The 22,650-nt window shown below is 35.4% G+C and overlaps 1 protein-coding gene across 7 annotated transcripts in view; it reads right to left on the reverse strand.

Moving 5' to 3' along the window:
• bcas3.L (breast carcinoma amplified sequence 3 L homeolog) overlaps positions 1 to 22,650 on the reverse strand; it is a 603,015-nt gene that overhangs the window by 453,127 nt on the left and 127,238 nt on the right. For all 7 annotated transcript variants that reach the window (XM_041582224.1, XM_041582225.1, XM_041582223.1 and 4 more), the window contains 2 exons: positions 18,248 to 18,418; positions 8,547 to 8,640 (listed from right to left, as the gene is read on the reverse strand). In XM_041582224.1, coding sequence (XP_041438158.1) covers positions 8,547 to 8,640; positions 18,248 to 18,418 — 265 coding nt within the window. The remainder of the gene's footprint in view (positions 1 to 8,546; positions 8,641 to 18,247; positions 18,419 to 22,650) is intronic.

The raw sequence follows: 22,650 nt of genomic DNA on the forward strand, positions 1-22,650 counted from the left end.
AATTTAACTTGGCCAATTCTAAGCATCTTTTCAAATGGTCTTCATTATTTATTTTTTATAGTTTTTGAATTATTTGGCTTCTTCTGACTCTTAGCTTTAGAATGGGGGTTACTTGACCCCCTTCTATAACCCATATGCTCTCTCATGATACAAATGTATTTTATTGCTACTTTTTAATGCTAATATTTCTATCCAGGTCCTCTCCTAATCCAATTCCAGTTTTTTATTCAAATCATTGCATGGTAGCTAGGAAAATTTGGACCCTAGCCGTCAGATTGCTGAAATTGCAAACAGGAGAGCTGCTGTATAAAAAGCTTAAAAACTCAAAAACCGCAAATAATAAAATATTAAAACTAACTGCATATCACTCTTTACAACATACTAAAAGTTAACTCAAAGGTGGACAAGAGCTTTTAATAATAATTGTATTGTTTTTATTCCTAATCACATGCAATGCTTACTTTTGGTCTTTTGTACCTTTTTCACATTGCATTGTCTTCTACAGTATAAACTATAGTAGCTACGTTGGTGGATATATATTGTTTAATATTGCAAATTTGTACCCGCTCCCCCCATCCTTTTATAATGCCTAGAAATGCTTTGTACACAAGCATCAGGATTTTGTTTCTGGCCACCTGCTCTGATCAATGTGAAAATGTCTAAAGAGAAATTCCAATTTAAACTCCTTTAACTATTAACCCGAGACCACCATCACATTTCAATAAACAGCATTTAACTAACCAGAGGAATGTCATGTCCGTTAGAGGCGCAGTCAGGCATACAAAGGGGTACACAGTTTAATCTGTTTTACAGCAGGTCCAACATTAAATTCCCTGTTATTAATAGCTGGAAAAGCACTTGGCCAGTCAAGGAAGGGTAATTATTTCAGATGTGGATGTGTCGCACTTCACAGCTCTTAGGTTGCTGAATTGGAACGAGGAACGCCTCTAAAAATATAAATTATATACTAAACTGAAAAGGTGTGCATATTTATTAAAGCTTGGTCTTTTTTTTCAAGCCATTGTTTTCTATCTTGGTTCCTTTCTATTTTCATACCACTTTTGTACATCTACTCATGACCTTAATTAACCTCTTTGGCTTCTTTCATTAAGAATGTGACACAGAATGCTCCTCCCATGAAAAAGATTTTATCTACGACTGCTCACAACATTTTATAGCTTCACAAGAAATCTTTAATAATCATGACACAGAATACGATCATGCTATCCTTTTAGATGTTAGAATGTAATATTTACAAAGTGATGTGGTGCTCAGAAATATTTTTATATCTTATATACAGAGTCGCATACCTCCCAACATTTTGTAAATAGAAAAAGTGACACAAAGATTTTTTCAATCAATTTTGACCACGCTCATTTTTTGTGGCCACACCCCCTAATTACCATGATTATGTTACAAACTTTGGCAGGTTATGAAACTTTGAACACATTTCTGTGGTTTTTATGTGTTATTACAGTTTTGCTAATGAAGGCGAATTGCCCTTTAGGGCAAGGCCAGACGTGGAATTTTTACGCTGCATTTTTAAAAAAGCTCCGCCAGGTGTAAATACACATAAACTGCCCTACCACTGAAACTAATGGAAAACGCACTATGGCAATTCACACAGGGCGATTGAAAGCCGAAATCTGCCACAGGACCCCAGTATTGGCGTTTTTCAGCAGAAACGCCAATACGTCAAGAAACTATCAAATCAATAGACTCTATGGGATCTGCACGTTTGAAACAACACTTTGCGTAAATACGCAGCGTATTATAAATATGGCGTCCAAATTCTCAATGAGAAGTGCATGTTGGGAAAAGAAACCTACGTGCTGAAAAACGCATGTTGATGGTTGCGTGTGGTTTCAGTGGCGTATTTACGCCGACATTTCTTTTTTAAAAACTCAACGTAAAAATGCCACGCCTGGCCTTGCCCTTAAGCTGCAAGTCACAGTTTCCCCTAAGAGACCTGCTTTTCTTATATTGCTACAAAAGTATCTAAGTATCTATTCTGGGCTCTCTGCCAAAAGCCAATTAAGTTAGAAACCTTGAATCTTTTACTGGCTGTTCAGTGCAGGAGATCAAAGAGAAAGTCGGGACATTTCAGTAACAACCCTGAGCCAGTGTTGGACTGGGACACCAGGGGCCCACCCAAAAACTTTAGACCAGGGGCCCAACCAAAAACCTTAGACCAAGGGCCCACTCTCAGTACTATTTCCCACCTCAAGGTCGGATCTCTCCGTGTATGGCCACCTTTAGAAAACAAAAGTAAAGATCTGATTAAGTGCTATGGGCAACATCTCCACAAATCTCTCTATTTAGAACACCAGCACTTGCACCTACAAACCTACCAACTAGTCAAGCAGAGGCCTAGTCTTCATCTAACCCACAACTTCACTACATATGAAGTGGGACAAAATGGCAAACATAACACTAGCAGCAACTATCAGTTCTGACAAAGGAGCATACCATCATTGGTAAAGATATGGATTGGTAGTACGTTATTCTCTATATACTTTGCAAGCACGCCTCATCCAAAATATAAGAATATTAGAGGCCAACTTAGAGTTAAAATCAAAGGTGCAGAAGTTGTCTGAAGCAGAGTTTGTTGCTGTGTGTGCTGCTATAAGGATTACGCATATAAGTGAGTAGCAATAGAGATGTATGTGTGCTTGCATTCATTTTTCATTTTAGTTTCCCTTTATATTTTTTATTTTAATGCTGCAATTCTCCTTTCTTCCCTATAAAGCCCCTCTAATGAATATCCCTTATGCATGTCAGCTCTGCTAATGCAACTAAAAACACAGATTCTAGGATGCTTATCATCCGGGTGATTTATGAGCTCCTCCACTTCGAAACATCTCACAAATCTGTGACTGTTCCTTGTCTACCTCGCACCACCCATATAGAGTCCGGTCCAGATCACAGCTCCTTTCTGTTCTGTGCCTTGCCAACATCATAAATGCTGCCATTAAAATATTTGTTTTAATTCTGACCTCAGAGTCACAGCTAATAAACAAGAAAGGCAACAGGAACATTGAAAAACAAACTAGATGCAGCTGTTGAAGTGGACGTTTCACAACTGCGTTTAAAGCATCTTTTAAAGCAGCATTTTACTGCACTCCCTATCTCATAAAAAACAAATACTGCCCTATCAAGTAATACTGAGCAGATAGATTTTTTCAAACATATACTGTAGTAGATAAAAACCTCTATTTAAACAACTCTGAACATCAGAAACTATTTACAATCATCCAAGAAAAAGCACATTTATTCTTATATTCTGCTAATAATCCAAGAAAGAACTGTATAACCAGAATTGTAAATACAATGAATGCTCCAAATACTGTACAAAAAGTTCTGATGCCCAAGGCTTATGGAGATCAAGCCCATCCCTGGGCCACTCCTAATCCTACCGACAATAGTATGCTTGCATAAAAAAAACTAGCATCGTTTTATGTAATAGTCCATGTCGTAATCTATAAATTATGTATATGTATTTTATCCACACCATCTTCTTATCTCCATTTGGGAACATGATCTTGTATCACACATTAAGGGGAATATTAGTATCTCCTGTGTCCGACTGGGTAGGTGCCCATCAAAAGTACTATATTGCACATGGGTTTCCCCACTGAGGTGCAGGGGATATTGGGTGACTGAAGCAAGAGAGTGTTGTGTTGCTGTTCAAGAAAGTACATGGGTCCAATACAATTTTTATGTGATTAACGGAGGGGGGGGGGTTGCCCAATATTTTTGCATCCATGAGTGGTTAAAACATTCCTCCTTCAATGAGTTTCATTGCACCATGGTGACTGAATAATGACAACTGTGTTACCATAAGGCTCATGTTGCCCATGCTGCTTGACACTGATTTGCCTGACCCATATTCAAACCTAGGCTGCAGAAAACATGACATTTATCCACTGGGGCAAATACACTGGAAGAGAAAATGGTATCTGTGCAATAAACCATAAGGGTTTTACATGGCAGGGGAATTTCCAAACCTCAGCTGAACTGAAGAAAATGTTTGGATAAGTGGTGAAGATAACTTAGCAAGCAAAGGTGATTTAGCATTACCACTACTACATAAATAATACTATTTTGTTGTTTTATACCTCTTGATGTCAGAAAGTACAAAATAAAAGGATACTGTATATTTTAACAATTACATTCTTCCCCTTGATGTAGCCTGTCCTGCTGCCTGTACTCCACTGACATTCATATTGTACTTATATTATTAACATGTATATACATACATATAAGAAGCTAGTGGTTTTGGTACAGCTAATCTTTTCACATCTCCTTCCTAATAACTTCCAAAGAGCACATCCCTACCCTACAAACCCGTAGGTCTTTTAAGAAAGTATGCCTCTTCAACTCTCACCAGAATGCTTGTTGTTCTGCAGCTGTAAGCCGAAGGCTGGGCATCCCATGTATATACTGAAAATGTCTACACAACATAATATATTCTTTGTGTTCTGTGTATGGTTTTTTTTTTACCACAGAAGAAACTGATACTTGGGGGGCAGCATCTCTTTTCCCTACCAATGACTACATGTAGAGCAACCCATATAAAAAGATGCCTTATAATATCACATGATACAAAATCAAGCACAGGCAACTATTACCTTTTTATTAATATACATTTTTATATATATTTATTATTAAATATTATTACCTTAAAGGGGAGTTTTCACCCAAGCATGAAACGCTGTATTTTAAAATTCTTTTTCAAATTAACCATGAAACCCTGATAATTTTTTTCATTTAAACATTCCTACTTCTTATAATCTCTTATAACAATCTCAGCTGTCAATCACATATTGCATTCCCTGCCTTTATGTCTAAGGCACAGCAATCACTTTCCATTCTGTAATTCCCAATTGCACTGCACCCCTCTCCTTGCTGTCTTTAATTGTGTAGCCAGTGCATGGGCATCAGGGCCTCCTTTTTGGCACATACATTCGATTTTGGGAAGTTGCAAAGATTATCTTGATTTTCCACAAAATTGTGCCTGCCTGCATTCTCTAACTGTGGATTCCAAAAGAATGAAGGAAACAAGATTTCAATAATTTATATAGAATAAGTAAAGTTTATTTTGCTCAGCTAAAATGATAAAATAGGGTTTGGAATTATTTCTTGTGGTGACAGGTCCCCTTTAACACCTAAATGTACCACATCATAGTTCTATGGCCTACAAAAGTCAATTGCAAATAAATGAGAGGCATTTTACATTTACAGCTAGCCATATAAAGTCATTAGACAAATGTGCAATTAGTTTGGGGCCATGGTAAGCCCACACAGACCACATTGAACAGCTGTGCAGAAGAACTGGATCACAAACACAATTAATAAGGTAAAGGATGCACAGTGATGTTAAAATACAACACTATTGATTGATGAAATTGGTGTGCTGGTCCATCCTGAATAATTATACATAATTTATTGACCAAGCACCCACAAAGCGGTTGACATGGACGGAGTGCAGGTACCTTCGGAAATATTTATATATGTGTGCATTAGGGATGCACCGAATCCACTATTTTGGATTCAGCCGCAACCTCAGAATCATTCGCAAAAGATTCGGCTGAATACCGAACCAAATCCTAATTTGCATATGCAAATTAGGGGTGGGAAGGGGGAAACATTTTGTTACTTCCTTGTTTTGTGACAAAGTCACGAGATTTCCCTCCCCACCCCTAATTTGCATATGCAAATAAGGATTTGGATTCGGTTCCGCCGGGCAGAAGGGTTCAGCTGAAAAAGGCCGAATCCTGGCTGAATCCCAAACCGAAAAGTTTCTGTAAGGTTAGCTATACTGTAGGTCAACGAAAAGACTAATGTTTGAATGCTTCCATAATGTTTTTCTACAGTCTGTAATTGAATCTCCAACAAAAGCACTCACAATTTTGGTAAGTGCATAGGTCACATACATGCCAAATTACACCTTTCTTTTATCAGACCACTACAGAGTTTAAAATACTTTTATATGCAATTTATTATGTGAGCTATATAAAAAAATAGCATTTCATTTTGTTATGTTTTGGTAGCCGAGGATGAGTAGAGTATAAAAGTGCTTTATTAGATTTTGTTTAAAAAAACCTAAAAAAAAACCAGTGGAATAAAGGATAATTGAATAATGCTTTACAGCAAACTGTATTGCACTTATAAGGACCTCTAGAATTATCGCTGTTAATCAAAGCAATTTTGAGCACAGTACAGTCATTAGATGCTTATCTGCATTGTTAATGTATCTTTCCTGAATATCTGTAACGCAAAGACATTCCTTGTCTGTACCTTGCCTGAGTATTTCACCCACCCAGGATCATAAAACCTTTTGAGAAAATCCTTAAAAGCCACTATATCAGAGTGAACATTATTACCACAAAGGACAGCTCTCATTAGAGTAATGCACTAATTTACAGGCTTGGGAAGTCCATAAAAACAGCAGAGACCAACATTACTAGGTTGTAACCTACAAATTCTTTATGGAGGCCAGCTGAATGCCTTCTACAATCTGTGGCATTTAAAAGATACTTCTGCAAACTGTGCCTTTAAATTACAAGGACTACAAATACAGCAAGTACTACTGAATTGAAATTATAATAAATTAACCGTTAAAAATAATTAAAACATTTCATTGACAGTATAAAGGTCATGTAACGTTCAGATAGCTTATGAAACATTTTACAAAATTGTTTTTCATAAACAAGTCTTTATTTCATCTATAGTTCATCCAAAAGAAAGTAACTAGAGGCATAGCACTATAAGAATCTTGTTAACGCCGTCAACAAACAAATCACATTACCTACCCCAAATGTCCCTAAAAGTGAATCACATAACATAGCTCAAGGAAAACCAGAAGTAACTACATAGTTCAGAGGTAACACAATGGAACAACTTGTTAAATGTACAGTAGAGAAATGTATTTTATGAGGTTCCCACACCTAAAAAAGAGTAGGATCCTGCAACACACAGACCGGTAATGTCAGCCAGATGAAACAGAGGGACAGTTTCCTTCATGTTCATATCCAAATAACTCAAAAGCTTGTGCATGGTGCATATTGTACTATTATAAGTAAATCCATTTGACTATATGATCATTTATATACTTACCTGCTTTCCCTCAGTGACTGATATAGAGGAAGAGCAGTGAGGCATAGAATGGTGTTACTGTTAAAGCCCAGAGCTTAGCGAAGACAAGGTTTTTACACACTCCAAGCAAACCCAGTGCCCCCAGTACGAACTTTTTGGGGATCACAACCGTCATGCAAATTTGTCCCTGTAGTAATATCGGTTTCTGTTTCACGCTGAAGAGAAACAACTATTTTAACCTAATGGATAACCGAATACTTTAAAAGCTTCCGTCTTTTGTAAGGAATTGACATAATTAACACTACTGGATACTTACTGTAACACTGTACACATCAACAAACAAATAAGATGCTCTTCAACTACAATGAAAAACCTTGAGGTTTGAGGTCTAATCTTATTTTGTTACACCTCATATGTTTTCTAATTAATGTCATTATTCATTAATTGAAAGCAGCAATGAACAGCCCAGTCACATCAGCAACCACAATGAAATAACCACAACGCCTCACTATAGTAGCATGACTAATGAAGGGAACACTTCTGCTCACATACATTCAATTTACAGGTTGATTCTTTGCCCAACTGCATTTAAAAATGATTGAAAAACACCTTATGTTTTCCTTGATTCAATATGTTTTTGCCCCAAATTACCCTTCCATCATCACTAATAGCCCGTAGAGTTCGCTTTGATGCATTGTGTGTGTTTTCATGAATCAGTTGCAAATAGTGGGGATTTCCAACGCTTAGGCTCTATTATAATCTGATCATTAATAGGGGGTAATGGATTGGCTCACTAAGGGGGTGGCCAAATTACTATGGATCACTGGAAGTCAGACAACTGCCCAGTGTTTCCTAATAGGAACATGCAAAATTATGGTTATCTAATCAATCCTGTGGATGGTAAAGCAGAAATGTCAGAATTAAAATTTAACAGAATATAATAGAATATAACAGTCTATCTAAAGTCTAGGCTATATCACCTAATATTTTTCTTTAATCCACTTTAAGTTCAACTACATAACAATTACCAGAATTCATTTAGTTCAGGATTCATATAAAACAGCTATTTCAAGGAAACATGCACTCTGTGCTTTTTCTCCAGAGACAGAATCTACATGGAAAATTCAGTTTGGATAGGATAGGAAAAGCTTACCATGCTTGCTAAGGTCACATATATATTTAGGAGAAAGCCATTTTTTTAAAAAAGTTTCCACTTAATCTAACATACATGATGTTTCCATGTACAAATAATGCAGTTTTATTTTGGTAATAGTATACCTTGCTTAAAGAAGACCCCATGTTATTAACATTAAATAGTATTACATTTGCAACAATAAATATTTGAAACCATAGTCAGACAATGTTCTGGTAACTAGATGAACCATGTACAGCAGTAAAACAATATTGTGTTTTCTAAGCTGGCAAAGTCCCCAACCAAAAATACTTACCACTGGGGTTAAAAGCCATACAGCAAATTGGCTTCTCATGGGCAGGGAAATGAGCAACAATGCCTTCTCCATCAGATTCTTCACTGACAAGAACCTAACAAAAAATTAAAAACAAAATTACAGCAAAATACTAAGTGACTTTGCTAGGTGGTTCTTAATCTAAATATTTAGATATATGTAAAAATGTCGCTCAATAAGTCAGAATCTTTATACATGTTTGCAAGACCTGTACTAATGCCACTGTAACTGTTATTATCAGACTACTGACTATAAAGCATGCTATCAATGTAGTTTGTCCTACTAAGTCTGGAACACAAATGTCATTGAAAAAAAATAAAATAAAGTAATTAGGTATTTATTGTCTCTCTTTTAAAATATAAAAGTGCTGCTTTACTGTATGAAAACAGTTTGTCACCTAATTTTGTCCCATTGAATTCTGTAGATTATGACAGATTTGGAATGTTGAAAAATCATAATATAATAATTGTAACATAATAGTGTAATTTGAGGCATCAACGTCGTGCTCTTCTGCTTTATCACATCTTTTTAAATATGGCCCCAAAAAATCATGATTTAGTCATAGTAAATAAGTGTGGGAAATTATATAGCATTCTCACTGGAAATACATGCATCAGTTATGTTTAAGTGGTTTTTTTTTTCCAAAAAGTACAACATTTGCCAATATCCCTAAATGAAAAAGATGTTTAACAGAAACAATCACTCCCGTAGAGAAAATTATACTGGTGTAAAAATATTATACCACTGTGTAATAAGTCTTTTAATCAAAAGTGCCCACATAACGACGTGGTTCATGTGGTTGGTGCATTGTGAATGGAATTTAAAAAATTCTCAGAATACTGAATTAGGCTTTAAAATAGGTAAATTATGCAAGAAGGACACTAAAAGACACAAAAAAGTAGTTAAAAGCATCATTATGGCTGCAGGCTGCTGTTTTAAGGCCTAATAGCTCCAACAGCAAACACAGCACAACTTTTATGATGACAAAATAAGGTCACATTAGAGTGCTATTAGAAACATAAGTGCTGGGGAATGATTGCTTGTCCTTTAATACCACACAACGCGCTGAGGAAAATATGATGACATCCTGACCCCATGACAGGGGGTTCTAAATGGAAGCAGTAGGTATAGATATGCAGATAGACAGACCAATATACAGAGTTTGGAGCACTGTACCATTTAACACGCTATGGAAAGAAATTATTAAAAAAAAAAAAAAAAAGAATAACGACACAAGAAAAACCAGGAATATTACATGAAATCTCACACTCAAATCTGCAGAGGAACATTACCAAAGGAGGCACTAAGCGAATTAGCTCAAAAATTTATTTCAGATTTATTTATATTCACACAAACATATATAGGTCTAAATACTGGGCTGAGAGGCAAGATGCTTATAACAGGATGAGAGATTATTAAGTGGGTCTAAATATAAATATATATATATATATATATATATATATATATATATATATATATATATATATATATATATATATATATATATATATACACCTCAGTCAAGTGGATAAAAACATAATAAATGTTTTCCTAGAAAATGTATGCTGAAGGACAACTCTAATGAGATGTTTAGCAATGTAAAAGAACACACAGTGAAAAGAGAAAAGCATACAGACCAACCTTATTAAATTACTACACTTAGCTCCTATCAGATCTTACTGGTTCCAACACAACTACAAACACACCACCACCGTGACCCACAATTCCCATATGATGTATGAATGTTGTTGACCAGAGTAGACACAACTACAGTCCAGTATTCAGCACACTACTTACTTTATGTCTAAAAGTAAATCTTATAAGATTTCTATGTGGATACCTTAAACATAGCTGATGAACAACACTAAAGCTCAGGTCTTCCTAAATTGTGGGGTGCACACCCAGGGGTACACAAGAAGATGCATGGGAAGGGGCAAGCCTTTACAGGATGCTCATCTATAATGCTTGGGACCTGGGGATATTTAGTCTAATAAAATACATTTAAATAATAAATAAACCTGAAAGGATTGTTTGCCCTGGATGTATGCACTTTAGTCAGGAGTTGGGACTTGTTATGACTGAAAAAAAGAAAATCATTAAAATATATTTGGATTATTTGCCTAAAATGGGCACCCTGGGAAATAGCATTCCCATTTCTGGATGTTGGGTTTCCAGCTTGACCATACTGTGCAATAAACCCTATTGCTTATCAATAGCTCCAGGCATCCAATGGGAGCCAGAGGGGCAGATAACAGGAGAGGCTAGTGTTTTAGATTGGACATATTCCTATTTTTATGCCATTTAGGTAAGTCAACGATTAAAAAGCTACATGAAACATTTACAAAATTAATTTAGTTAGCTGTTCCACAAGACTGCACATTTTATTAAATTTACAGTAATTTAGCTGCTGTTGAACTAAAGTTCCCAGCTCTCCTGACTGCTGACACTAAGATTTATAGTTCAACAACAGACAGAGGACCAAAGTCTATGTTCCCTCTAAGTTGTGTCATGAAAGCAACATATGTACGAAATTATGGGATGCACAGAGTATCTGGCATGCACACACACACAATTCATTCCTTGGCCAGACCCACCCACACCTCACACAAAGATCATTTCTGCATATGTAGCCTTCAAGAAATTAGAGGGAACACTGGCAGCAAGTTGGATATTCCAGATAGGGACAACTTTATTTTAGCCTTCAGCATTCCTTTTTCATTAGAAAACCACTGACGAGTTTCCTCTGCTAAAGTCCATATACAATATATAAATATAAAATTAAACAGCAGTTCCTTTGTTATTGCCAGACTCTTTAAGTGATAACTTACATTCTACAGTGTTAAAATGTTGTGCTTGTACATTAGACGGCAACAAATTGGAGAGATTATAGGGGTCCTTCATGACTTCTGAGGGTGCAAGTGCAAGAGCACTAAAAGTATGACCCTTAGTGTTCATTTTGGAGCAATTCCAAAATATTGTATCAATTCAGACCTGAGCAGACCGTTTTTAAAAACTGTGCACAACAGAATTTTTTTGAACACTATGAAGCAAATAGCTTTTTTCTTCAAATGCATTTTGTCCTGCCTAATTACATACTAAATTTTTTATCTAAAATGATAGATCTTTATTTAAAGGGAAACTCCATCCAAAACCAGTTTTTGTATAACAAAGAAAGTTAATTATTATTACATTTATTATTTATAAAGAGCCAAAAAACTCTGGAATAAAAACAACAATGGCAAATTATATACATTTATCATTTTAAGAGGTTACACAAAAACAGGCATTCGTAGTTGAAAATTGCTATGAAATGTTCAAATGCTGTGTGTTGCTTTCACAAATGAAAAGCAGTATTTGTTTATCCCTTTCTTTTTTTCTGGTTCTGACAATGTAGGAGAAGTCAGTTTCTCCTGTTGAACAGTTAGCTTTGGCTACTATGTCTAAGGCAGGGATCACCAACCTTTTGATCCTGTAAGCAACATTCAGAAGTAAAAAGATTCGGGGAGCAACACTAGCATGAAAAATGTTCTTGGGGTGCCAAATAAGTGCTGTGATTGCCCATTTGGTAGCAACTATGTGGATTGTCAAGCTACACAAGGCTCTGTTTGGCAGTACACCTAGTTTTTATGCAACCAAAACTTGCCTCCAAATCAGGAATTCAAAAATAAGCACTTGGTGTGAGGCCAATGGGAGCAACATCCAAGGGGCTGGAGAGCAACATGTTGCTCACAAGGTAGTAGTTGGGGATCATTGGTCTAGTTATCAGGGCAGAGCATAGGGATAGACACTAATGACTTCAAATCCATTAAAAATGTAATCAATGTATACTGCAAATGTGCTTAGGGTGGCATTTTAATTCATTAAATGGGACATTCCCTTTCATTTTGCATTGTGGTTACATGTTCTCTTTTATTTTTAAGTGTGACTGGAATGGATGGTTTACATGGTTGGATGGGTCATATAATTTCAGAACTCTATAGCAAATTTTCCATTCTCTTTCTTATATTTGGAAACTCTTTCTCCATTACCATTTTATAGCGAGCCTTTTTGTTCCTGGCTTAAATCAGTCATGTGTCCCTCTTTGCTCACTTAAATGTGGTAAGGTACAGTCAAGTACTACACTTATGTTCATTTAGATTTCAACTATAAAGATGTTCCTGTGTGAGTGGAACATTTAGCCTAACATTCTGCACATGTACATCTTGCTTATAGAAAATGCAATATCACGCAAAACATTACTATGTCTCACACTAATATACTACCTTGCTTATAAGTTATATATTTTGTGCTAATAAAAGTTTCTTCTCTACATACTTACCACTTGTAAAATGAGAGTTAGCTGTCATATTTCTTACCACAGCAAAGGTTTTTCCCATAGACCTCAAAAAACAGTGCCATCAGTTGTGCCGTTAAATCAAATTCTTTGGTGAATAGTGGGAAATGTGCCAGTCCAGACTTAATCACCACCACACCAAAATATCAACATTAAACCAGGCTGGAACAATGACTAACATACATTCTTAAATAGTTTAGATCACTGGACCTATATATTATTCAGTATGGGGTACAGATGGTTAAACATTTATCAACCACTTTTTGATTATCTTCAAAAGTTAAACTATAGGCAGTAAATATTAAGGTACAAAGTCCATTCCATAGAGAAAAACAAAATGAGAGTTCAGTCCATTTGCCTTATTGATCTATAATCAGCAGATTAGGGACTTAGTATTAACTATTCTTCTATATATTTATGGTCTCACAAGTAATCAATGTAGAAGCAACTACAGCAATCCATATATAGATTTTATGAATTTTTGACTGAGATTATTGTATGAATTTGTCATCATAAGTACATTTAATGGCTCTTCTAAAAATACAATTTAGAACTGATAAAAAAAACTGACAGTAATTTCTTGATCAGATGACACTTCATCACTTCAGTAATGCATTATGGCACCCAGTGTTATCACAAAATGGCTTCCATTTATTTTAGCCGGTGCATGCCAAATATATTTGTGGGTTTTACAGTTTCAGTCCATAAACATCTAAGGTTACTGTCCCAGGAGAAATGGCAAAGATCCCCCCCCCCAAGAAAATCTTACAATGTTTTATCCTTTTAATATACTACAATAAAAATACAGATTGTAATGTATCATGCGCCTCCTGCAGCTTATGGCAGAAAGTCTATATTCCTTAAAAGGAAAGCAAATTGCCTGCTCAGTTTCTTATTTCTCAACAGTGACAACAATACTATGCCTTTGATAGATAAGTCAAGCACCACCAGACCTACTACAAAGACCCTCAACACAGTTATGGTGGTGAACTCATTACATTTAAGCTTCAGCAGGGTACTTTGCATTGTGTTGGTAGTCACAGAAAATGTGTTCATGTGTGATGCAGCCAGTTACAGCTTTGGCATACTCCAGTAAAAGCCTAATGTTGATAATCTAATCACACACATGCACACACCATCTATACCCACACTATTTGAGGTAACTAAAAGGAGGTGTCACTGTACCTTTGGGCAGACTTTATACACATATATCACTGGAAGCTGTCAGCCATTTATTATTCTAAGGCAAAGTTTAATATATTATAATATATATTATAATAATAACTATATTGTTATTTCACCTAGCCTCCTAGTGACTCATCTGAAGTCAAAAGAAGCTAGCAAAAACTCTAGCATTATTAAATGCATCTTTAATATCAGCTGACACATTTCTTAGCAATCCATTTTGTCCTATTCATTTAGGACCCTGCACACTTCACACTCCCTGGGCCCACTATTATACCCTTTAGCTACTAGATCTGCTACTTCTGCACATGTTGCTGGTAAGTGATTAATAGCAGTTATTGGACAATTCAAGTAGTAGTAAATTTCCCCATGTGCCACAACCCTAAACGTACTGATGTAATTAGTTATATTGGTATAGGTTGTAATCTTGTAGCTCTTCAATGCATTTGCACTATGGTTGTGCCGATCTTGAAGACTGAGACTACTGCCAGACTAGGTATATTCTCAGCCCGTGGATAAACACAGGCTGAGAATCAGCCCCTATGTCCTAACAGCTTTCTGATGTGCTTGCACCAAGAGCAACTGCGATGGCCCAAGTGCAGGCACAAGGAGAGTATTTCGGCACCAAAACACACAAGTATGCATTTTGGCTCCATGTACCTGCACCCCAGCTGACACAGTGGCTCTGGGTGCAGACACATCAAAAAGCTGTTAGGAGTGTAGGGACTGATTCTTACAAATGCTGGTCAGGAATCTGCTAGTGTGGCACTAGCGTAAGATGTCATTTGTAAAGAGATAGAGGTGTGCAGTTTCTTCCAACAATTGCTAAAATTTGTTGTAAACAAACCATATATACATGCATCCAGCGATACAACAGGGGTTCCTTTAATCAAGCTTAGGTCAGTATTTTCAAGTTCAAGTATTTAATTTATTAATTTATTTTATCATTCCCGTATGCCCGTATGTAAACAAACCACTAAAGTGTGTGTCTAACTAAATATTTTTTTTTCTGAAATCTGAATTAAAATTGTTCCAGTAAATGAGGAAGAACACAGTGGACACACTAGAAAGAAATCTATCTACTGGTAATTTACCTCTGATGTTTTGGGACTTTTAAGTGAAATGGAAACTTTAGGAAAGATTTATTTGAGTTCAAAGCCTTTAAAAAAAGGCAAGGTTGTTTCTTCGGGATGGGTGGGCTAGTAGATAAAATAGCTGGACAATGAAGAATCAAAGCTCACGCCAAAGCAAATCTAAATACATGAAAGCATATTAGAAGTCATAAAGCATAAAAAAGGTTTATGTGTGTAACACTAATTGAATCGAGAACATCTGCATACAGTTATCTCCAATGCACTTAAGTTAATTAACTGATGTAAATAAATACCAAAACACTTTACTTGCCACGTAATGGCCGACACATCATTAAAAGGAAGTTTAAACAAGCCAGTTAACATATTTGGCTTGACCACAAAATACCTGGGTTAAAACAGTGGGAGTGAAGAGGCGTCAGACATCCAGTATTATATGTAATAAAACATGTCAGTTGAGGGACAGAGAGAGAACGGAGAAAGGACATCTAGTTCTGTATACAAAGAGGCTACTTTGTTTTGGGAAATCCTCATTTAAAGATAGCCTTAATTTATATTTCCTCCTCTTGCTAGGGGTTTTTGGTCTGGTGCTGATGATAATTATTTATCTGTAATTAGTATATAAATTAAAAAGATGAAATGTGATTTCCCCCCTGTTAAATAGAAAACAAAAAAGTAGTGGAGTGCAGGGCTCCTGCTCCGACCAGCATAGAGTTGCCAACTGGCAGCTGAGAGCAGTAATACTAGCATGCACTAAGGCACCACTTCCATTCAAAATGTAGTGAGCTCACTGACTGATCGATTTAACATGCGATTTTACATGCAATTAATATATAATTATCACAGGTATGTTTGAGTGGTTACTGCAAGGGCACGCTAATGGTATAGTGAAGTTAATATGTGTTATTCTATAACGTTATGAACAAAAATCCATCTGAAAATTACACTACTTTTTTTTCTCAGCCCACAATATTTGACTACTATTTGGTATCTGCCAAACCATTGGGTCTGTGTGTGGCCAAACTGGCCATTGATTCAGTCGTTCAGTCATCACTCTGAACTACTGACTCATACAGAGGAGCCAGCGTTGTCACACACAAGTACAGTGGGAGGTTTTTATACATCAGCGTCTCCATAGCCGCATGTTAACATCTCCAGTAAACAGCTAAATATAGACAAACAAAAGGAATGGCTACATATAACATAATAAAAAACTGTTTAAACCATACGTAAACCTTCCAGTGGCAGTTTCATTTGCATTAAATGCCAGATGATTTGTAATAGATTTTTTCAGGACAAAGCTAAATAAATATAAATATGTCTGATTTCATGTTTTTTTTTTTTCTTTTAAATTCTACTTTTGCAAAAAGGCTCTAAATATCTAAATAAAAAATACATACTTTCCTAACATAGGGAAATGTGTCAAAACATTGTATTATATGCATGAAAGTATCAGTTAGAAGCATACTTTAGATTACAAGGCCGATAACTATAGCACTTAGGTACCTTTATCCACGCATCGTATATTCTACAATCTGCGGCACTTAAAGGATTGATTGCACCTAAATTTAAGGAAATACTTGTAATTCTCCTGTTTCTTTAAAAATAAATGAGCAGTTGCTCATGCATTTTTAAAGAATAAGGATAATTAAAGGAGGGAAAAAAGATTCCAAACAACTTTATATGGTTGCATATAAAATAACAAAAGGAAACAGTTGTTGTAGACAATAAAGCCACTACAAGAAATGATGGATGGGCTATGCTACCTGTGTGGCCGAGTATAAGAGCTGGTGAATAAATGCAGCATATCGGCAAAGGGCAACAATACAAGAAAGCATGGAAAAGGTAGAAGGTAACATGCTGCAAAAGACCATCAACTACAAAAAAAAGTGTCTGTAATTTATAAGATTTGACCGATTTGAAGAAAACATTTGTAACATTATTATTGAAACAATTCCCTTGTTTTTGGAGTTTTACATCAACATCCTAGGTTGTTTTTAGTGGCAGAAACATGATTTAATAATCTGGTACATTATTGACTTTAACAATTCGAAAATTAAGGGAATAAAATATTTAGATCTGAAATTTTTTAAAGTGAAATTTAGGAAATGCTTCCTGAGTTCTATAAATTCTGAAATGTCATTGCAAAAATAAAGCATTAATAACTGGCTTTAGCGTGTGATTAAATAAAGAACTGCATTAATGTAAAATAAACAAAACTTGACTGAGCAATTTATCACCACGGTTGCTCGTGTTAGAGTTCACAGGTTCATAATCTACAAAAGCCAATTAAGTACTTATCCAAGGTCTTTCAAATAAATAACAGTTGTAAATGTGCAATAAAAAAAAAAACAACCAAAAGCTGAAGCAGATTTAATTGGTTGCAAGCTGGATAAACCATTTTTTTTTCATTTTTAATGTTCCATAAAATGCTAACTTTTTTTGCTGATTTAAAAAGTACAGCTTTGCTCTAACAACAGTGGATGTTGTGAAGAAGGCAGCACTGCCCCTGTACTTACACATCTCTAAAGTTTACACTTTTGAAAAACACTTCAATTTTGCCTAGGACATCTCTCGTTGATTTTTGTTTTTTTGCACTTACTCTCTAATGTTTAAGTCTCTGAAGCCTTAATTCAAATGTGAGATTTTGCACAAAAGAATTTAGATCACAGTAAAAAAACTGAAATTAGTTACAAATGATTACTGATACTATTACTTTATCATAAAAGTGCATGCATACTGTGAATGCTGAAGTCATGGATGTTCAATATATATCTTTGAAGCTCTGGGAAGTATAAATATAATTCTCTACTGATGCTATTGTACCATTATGGTTTTGCTCCAAACTTTATCAATATTTGTCTTACTTATAAAAAGTGTTGTAATGTTCTAACGGTTTTTCCATTGATTAGATCAGTAATCAATATTTAATTCCATAATTTGTTAATATCAATACTGACTTTTTTTTATAACGAAAAATTTTGACTAATCCATACTACAACAAAAATTCCCTCATTTCCACATATTTCATAATGAAAACAAATATTACAGATATAGAGCACAAAATATATTACCTGTCCTTTTGGAACCGTCTCTATGTCAATGACGGTAATAACTCCGGGGACAAGAGGACTACGTCTAGCATTACTGTGAGTAGGCTGGTCCTCATCTGGTGTACCTGCTGGCAGTGTACCTGTGAGCTGGGTAACTACTTTCCCAACTATGGTAAGTCCAGTTTTAAGAGTCTGTGGAAAAGAAAAATATAATTGCTTTGAATCAAACAAATTACAGAGACAATAATTAAGTTCCTCGATTATAAAGTTTTAACAACCCTACCCAAAATAAGTATACAGCATATTCCTTTTAGGGTACGGCAAGATAGACTTGGGAGTAAAATCAGTACATCCGAAATGCAGCAGATTTTTCAAGCTGCGTATTGATTGAAGGCAACATTTAAGATTCTGACACACAAAGTAGCTTTAAAAATTCAGAGGCACATTTATCAAAGGTCAAATTTCAAATTCATGTAAGTTATTTTAAACTTCTTTAAATTAGAATATATAGTGGAAATTCAACTTGGGGGTTATTTAATAAAAAAATTTCCCAAGTTTTTTTAATAAAACTTGGGACGAATTTTACCGACCCGAAAACTCAAATCAAATTCTATTAGAATTCGACCAAACTTGATTCGAGTTTTTTCTCAGACAAAACTTGAATGTCAGGAAGGCTACAAACAACTCCAGATTGGTCACTGGGCCTCTCCCATTGACTTATACATGAATTTAGCAGGTTTTAGGTGGCGAATAGCCAAATTTGAATTCTTAAAAAATTCAATTAAAAAATTCTAATGTTCAATTTGACCCTTAATAAATCTGCCCCTCAATGTTGGGAAAAAAAGGGATTGCTTTGCCACTTCTTTAGCTGGCATTTTCTTGCTGATTAAATATCTCCCATTGGCTTGACTGGTCTGTGCCATGTCTGAGATAATGCAAAATAATGAAGTCAATTATTGCAAATGAGATGTGTAAAGTGATATACGAAGTTTTATATATAGTGTGCTAGTTACATTCAAGTTGATTTCAAGTATTGCATGGATGGTCAAGCCTAAGAAATAATACACAGCTCTTTAAATATGTTATTTCATTTACACCACTTTTTCTGATTTTCTAATTTTACACAGCTAAATAGGCCCCAAAGTGTCAATAGTTAATATTATTATTATAATTACTATTATTAATCCTTAAATGTAATTGATACAATTTGCATCAAGTGGCTTTAAACAAATATGCTATATCTCTTATGAAGTGTTTATTCATTTTACTCATTAAGCATTTAGATATATAGATCCTACAAAACAAGAAAATAAATGGCTCGCGGCTGGTAGCTTGATGTATATCAAGTAATTTCTAATTTTTCGCAATGACATACGGCACACACATGCATTATTAATTAAGTCAGCATTTGGTTGCTAGTTAATTTGTGTGCTAAAAAATGTATACTTTTGTGATCTTGTCACATCTTAACTAACTACATGTAAACAGCACATTGTAATATAATCATGAAAACATAACTTACAAAAATACACAACTCTTTAACTCAAAAAAAAAAAAAAAAGGTTCCTATGCAAAAGACTGCAATTTCAACATCTCACCCCCTACAGGGAATAGTTCTGAATAGTGCACTTCTTAACACAGGTTGATATAGAATTACTATGCTATAAACAGGGTACAAAACATAAGTGATACCTTCTGTATAGTCCTCTGCCCTCAGAGCAATCTCTTGGTGGCTCAATGTTTAGGCTAATGCCACACCAGACTGTTTTTCCGTCAGTGTATAAATACGGAGTGAATTTCGGCGAGGAAACCTGTAAATATGCTGTGCCTGTCCACGAACTTAGCCTAAGGAGCTTTTTCTCCACCTCCGTTTCTATATTAATATTAAGAAGAAGAAACAGCCTGGTGTGGTATAAGCCTAAAACAGGATGTCTTATCAAGATTGCCAGCCATATCATTTTATGTGTATCAACCTGTGAATAGGTAAGCAAGACCACTGCATTAAAGGACCAAAACACCAAAAACTTGTATTTAAATTTTTGTCTAGTACATGTTATAATCTGCTCTTTGAAGCGGGACTACTTTTCTTATCGCATAAGGTTTGTTATCAGCTTTGCTGTGTTCAGCCATCATTTATCTATTGTCAAAACAAAGCCCCACATTCAATTGAGTTGAACTTAGACAATGCATATTTATGTATATATATTTGTATATAAAAAGTTCAAATTACCCTAGCAACAGTGCATTCATTTGAATAAGAGACAGGAATATGAATAGGAGAGGCCTAAACAGAAAGATGAGTAATAAAAAGTAGCACTTTAAATATATATACAATAGCTGTTTTCTGCATAACTCCCATTTTGGAAATAGAAAGAGAGACAAAAAGATTTGCCAAGCAGAGTGAGGCAAAACATTTTTTGACCACACCCATTTTGTGGGCAAAACTCCTAATTACCATGTTCATTTTACATAATTTGGCAGGTTATGAAAGTTTAAACAAATTTATGTGGTTTTATGTGTTATTACAGTTTTGCTAATTGCCCTTTAAACTGCAAGTCAGTTTTCCCAAGAGGCCTGCTTATCTGTATTGTTACAAAGGTGTGGAAGTAACGACGTATTCTGGGCTCTCTGCCAAAAGCCAATCAAGTTAGAAACGTTGTATCTTTTACTGGCTGTTCAGTGAGATCAAAAAGAAAGTCGGGACATTTCAGTAACAAACCCGGGACTGCGGGTTGAGCTGTCAAAATTGGGACTTTCCCGCGAAAAACGGGAGGTATGGATCTGCAGTATGTTTAGGTGCTATTTTCTAAGATTTATATAGAGTCACCACAGCCAAGAGTGCTTAAAAGAGATTACGCATCATTCAACTAATTGAATAAGATATGCACCATTTCTGTAGGATGTTCCCTGCACACCCTGGTTATGGAATGCAGTATATCAGTTTACTGAAAGGTAAATCTAGTGTGTAACTGGGCACGTTATTAAAATGCATTTAAAAAAAGAAGAATTAAATGAAAATCCATGTGTTACATATCTGAAGAAATGTGAACTCACATTCTTTTATATAACCCAGACGGGATATGACAAAAGTAGAAATTGTGGCATATGGCCTTGCATATACCAGTCAAATTTTTTTTGGTGTATATAACAACCATAGTTTACATTATTCAGTCTTACAGCCAATGAAGAGATAGCATTGCTGGTTACCATAGAAACTCTAGCTGTCTGATCCTATTTTTTTCTCCTAAGCACCTCTCCTGAGCTCAGCTTAACCATTACAGTGCTCAACCACAGCAGAACTTTTTATCAAAGTGTGTTATGCCTGTGTAAACCTGCATTCTTCATTGCATGAACTTTACAGTAAAAAAAATCCTGTTTGCAGATGTCAATGTTACTGATGATGTGTCAGAGGGAAAATGGTCGCCAGGTGAAAGCTGCTATTTGTTTTAGGAAGATGTGATGGCGCTGACAAATGGAGGGGGTACATGGAATACAAATGATGTGGCTTGGGTGGGGAAGATATGTCTGACTTATATACATGGTAGGAAAATGTAGGCTTTAAATGTGCTTTAAAAGGCCAGTGTCATCACAATACTCACTATATTTGTCTAGGTTGTGTGTGTTATGTGAGTTGGATACAAGATAACATCTTCACCAGTGGCATATTTGTTTCTCCTTTAACCTACTGCTTATGGTTAATAACATCTACTAAATTATTTGACAGTATGGAGGTTAAAACCCTCACATAATTTGCAAAGCACAAAATATTTTATATATATGTATTTATGGTAAATATGCATTTGATCCTTTTCTACTGTCTACACTGTATGATATAGTCAGATACAAATTTTTTATTAGATATGAAAAAACCCATAATGGAAACTGTGTTTTGTACATATATTCAGACTGATTAAATAAAGCAGATGAAATACACTTTCAGGGGTTTCTTTTCAAAAAACAACAATAGCTTTCTATGTACTAGTATGGCTCAGTTGGCCTCACACATTGGGATAACATAACAAATTCACCCCATACAGTGAAATAAATACACAAATTTATTATATAGTGCCAATAATGTATACTGTACATTACAATAATAATGATAATAATAAAAAGCTAATTATGAATACATGCAATTTGTTAGTTCTGAGAAAGATGTATAAAAGCTGTCAGTCTGTAGGTGATACATCAGTGCAATTGGTTTAAATTACCAATGACTTCAATGTCAAAGTAACTAAGTTTGGGTATGGAAGAAGGAAGAGAACAGACCCACAGTCCCATGTGACCTGGGGGTACATGGCGTCTAAGAACATTTAAGCTCGAGGCCCAGATTGCAGGCGTCTGCAACCAGGATCAAGCCACAGATCAATGGTAACTGTTTTGTTTAGTGCTAAAAACTCAAACTGCAGTGATTAGAAAACACA

The sequence above is a fragment of the Xenopus laevis genome, chromosome 2L, assembly GCF_017654675.1.
Source record: "Xenopus laevis strain J_2021 chromosome 2L, Xenopus_laevis_v10.1, whole genome shotgun sequence".
NCBI lineage: Eukaryota > Metazoa > Chordata > Amphibia > Anura > Pipidae > Xenopus > Xenopus laevis.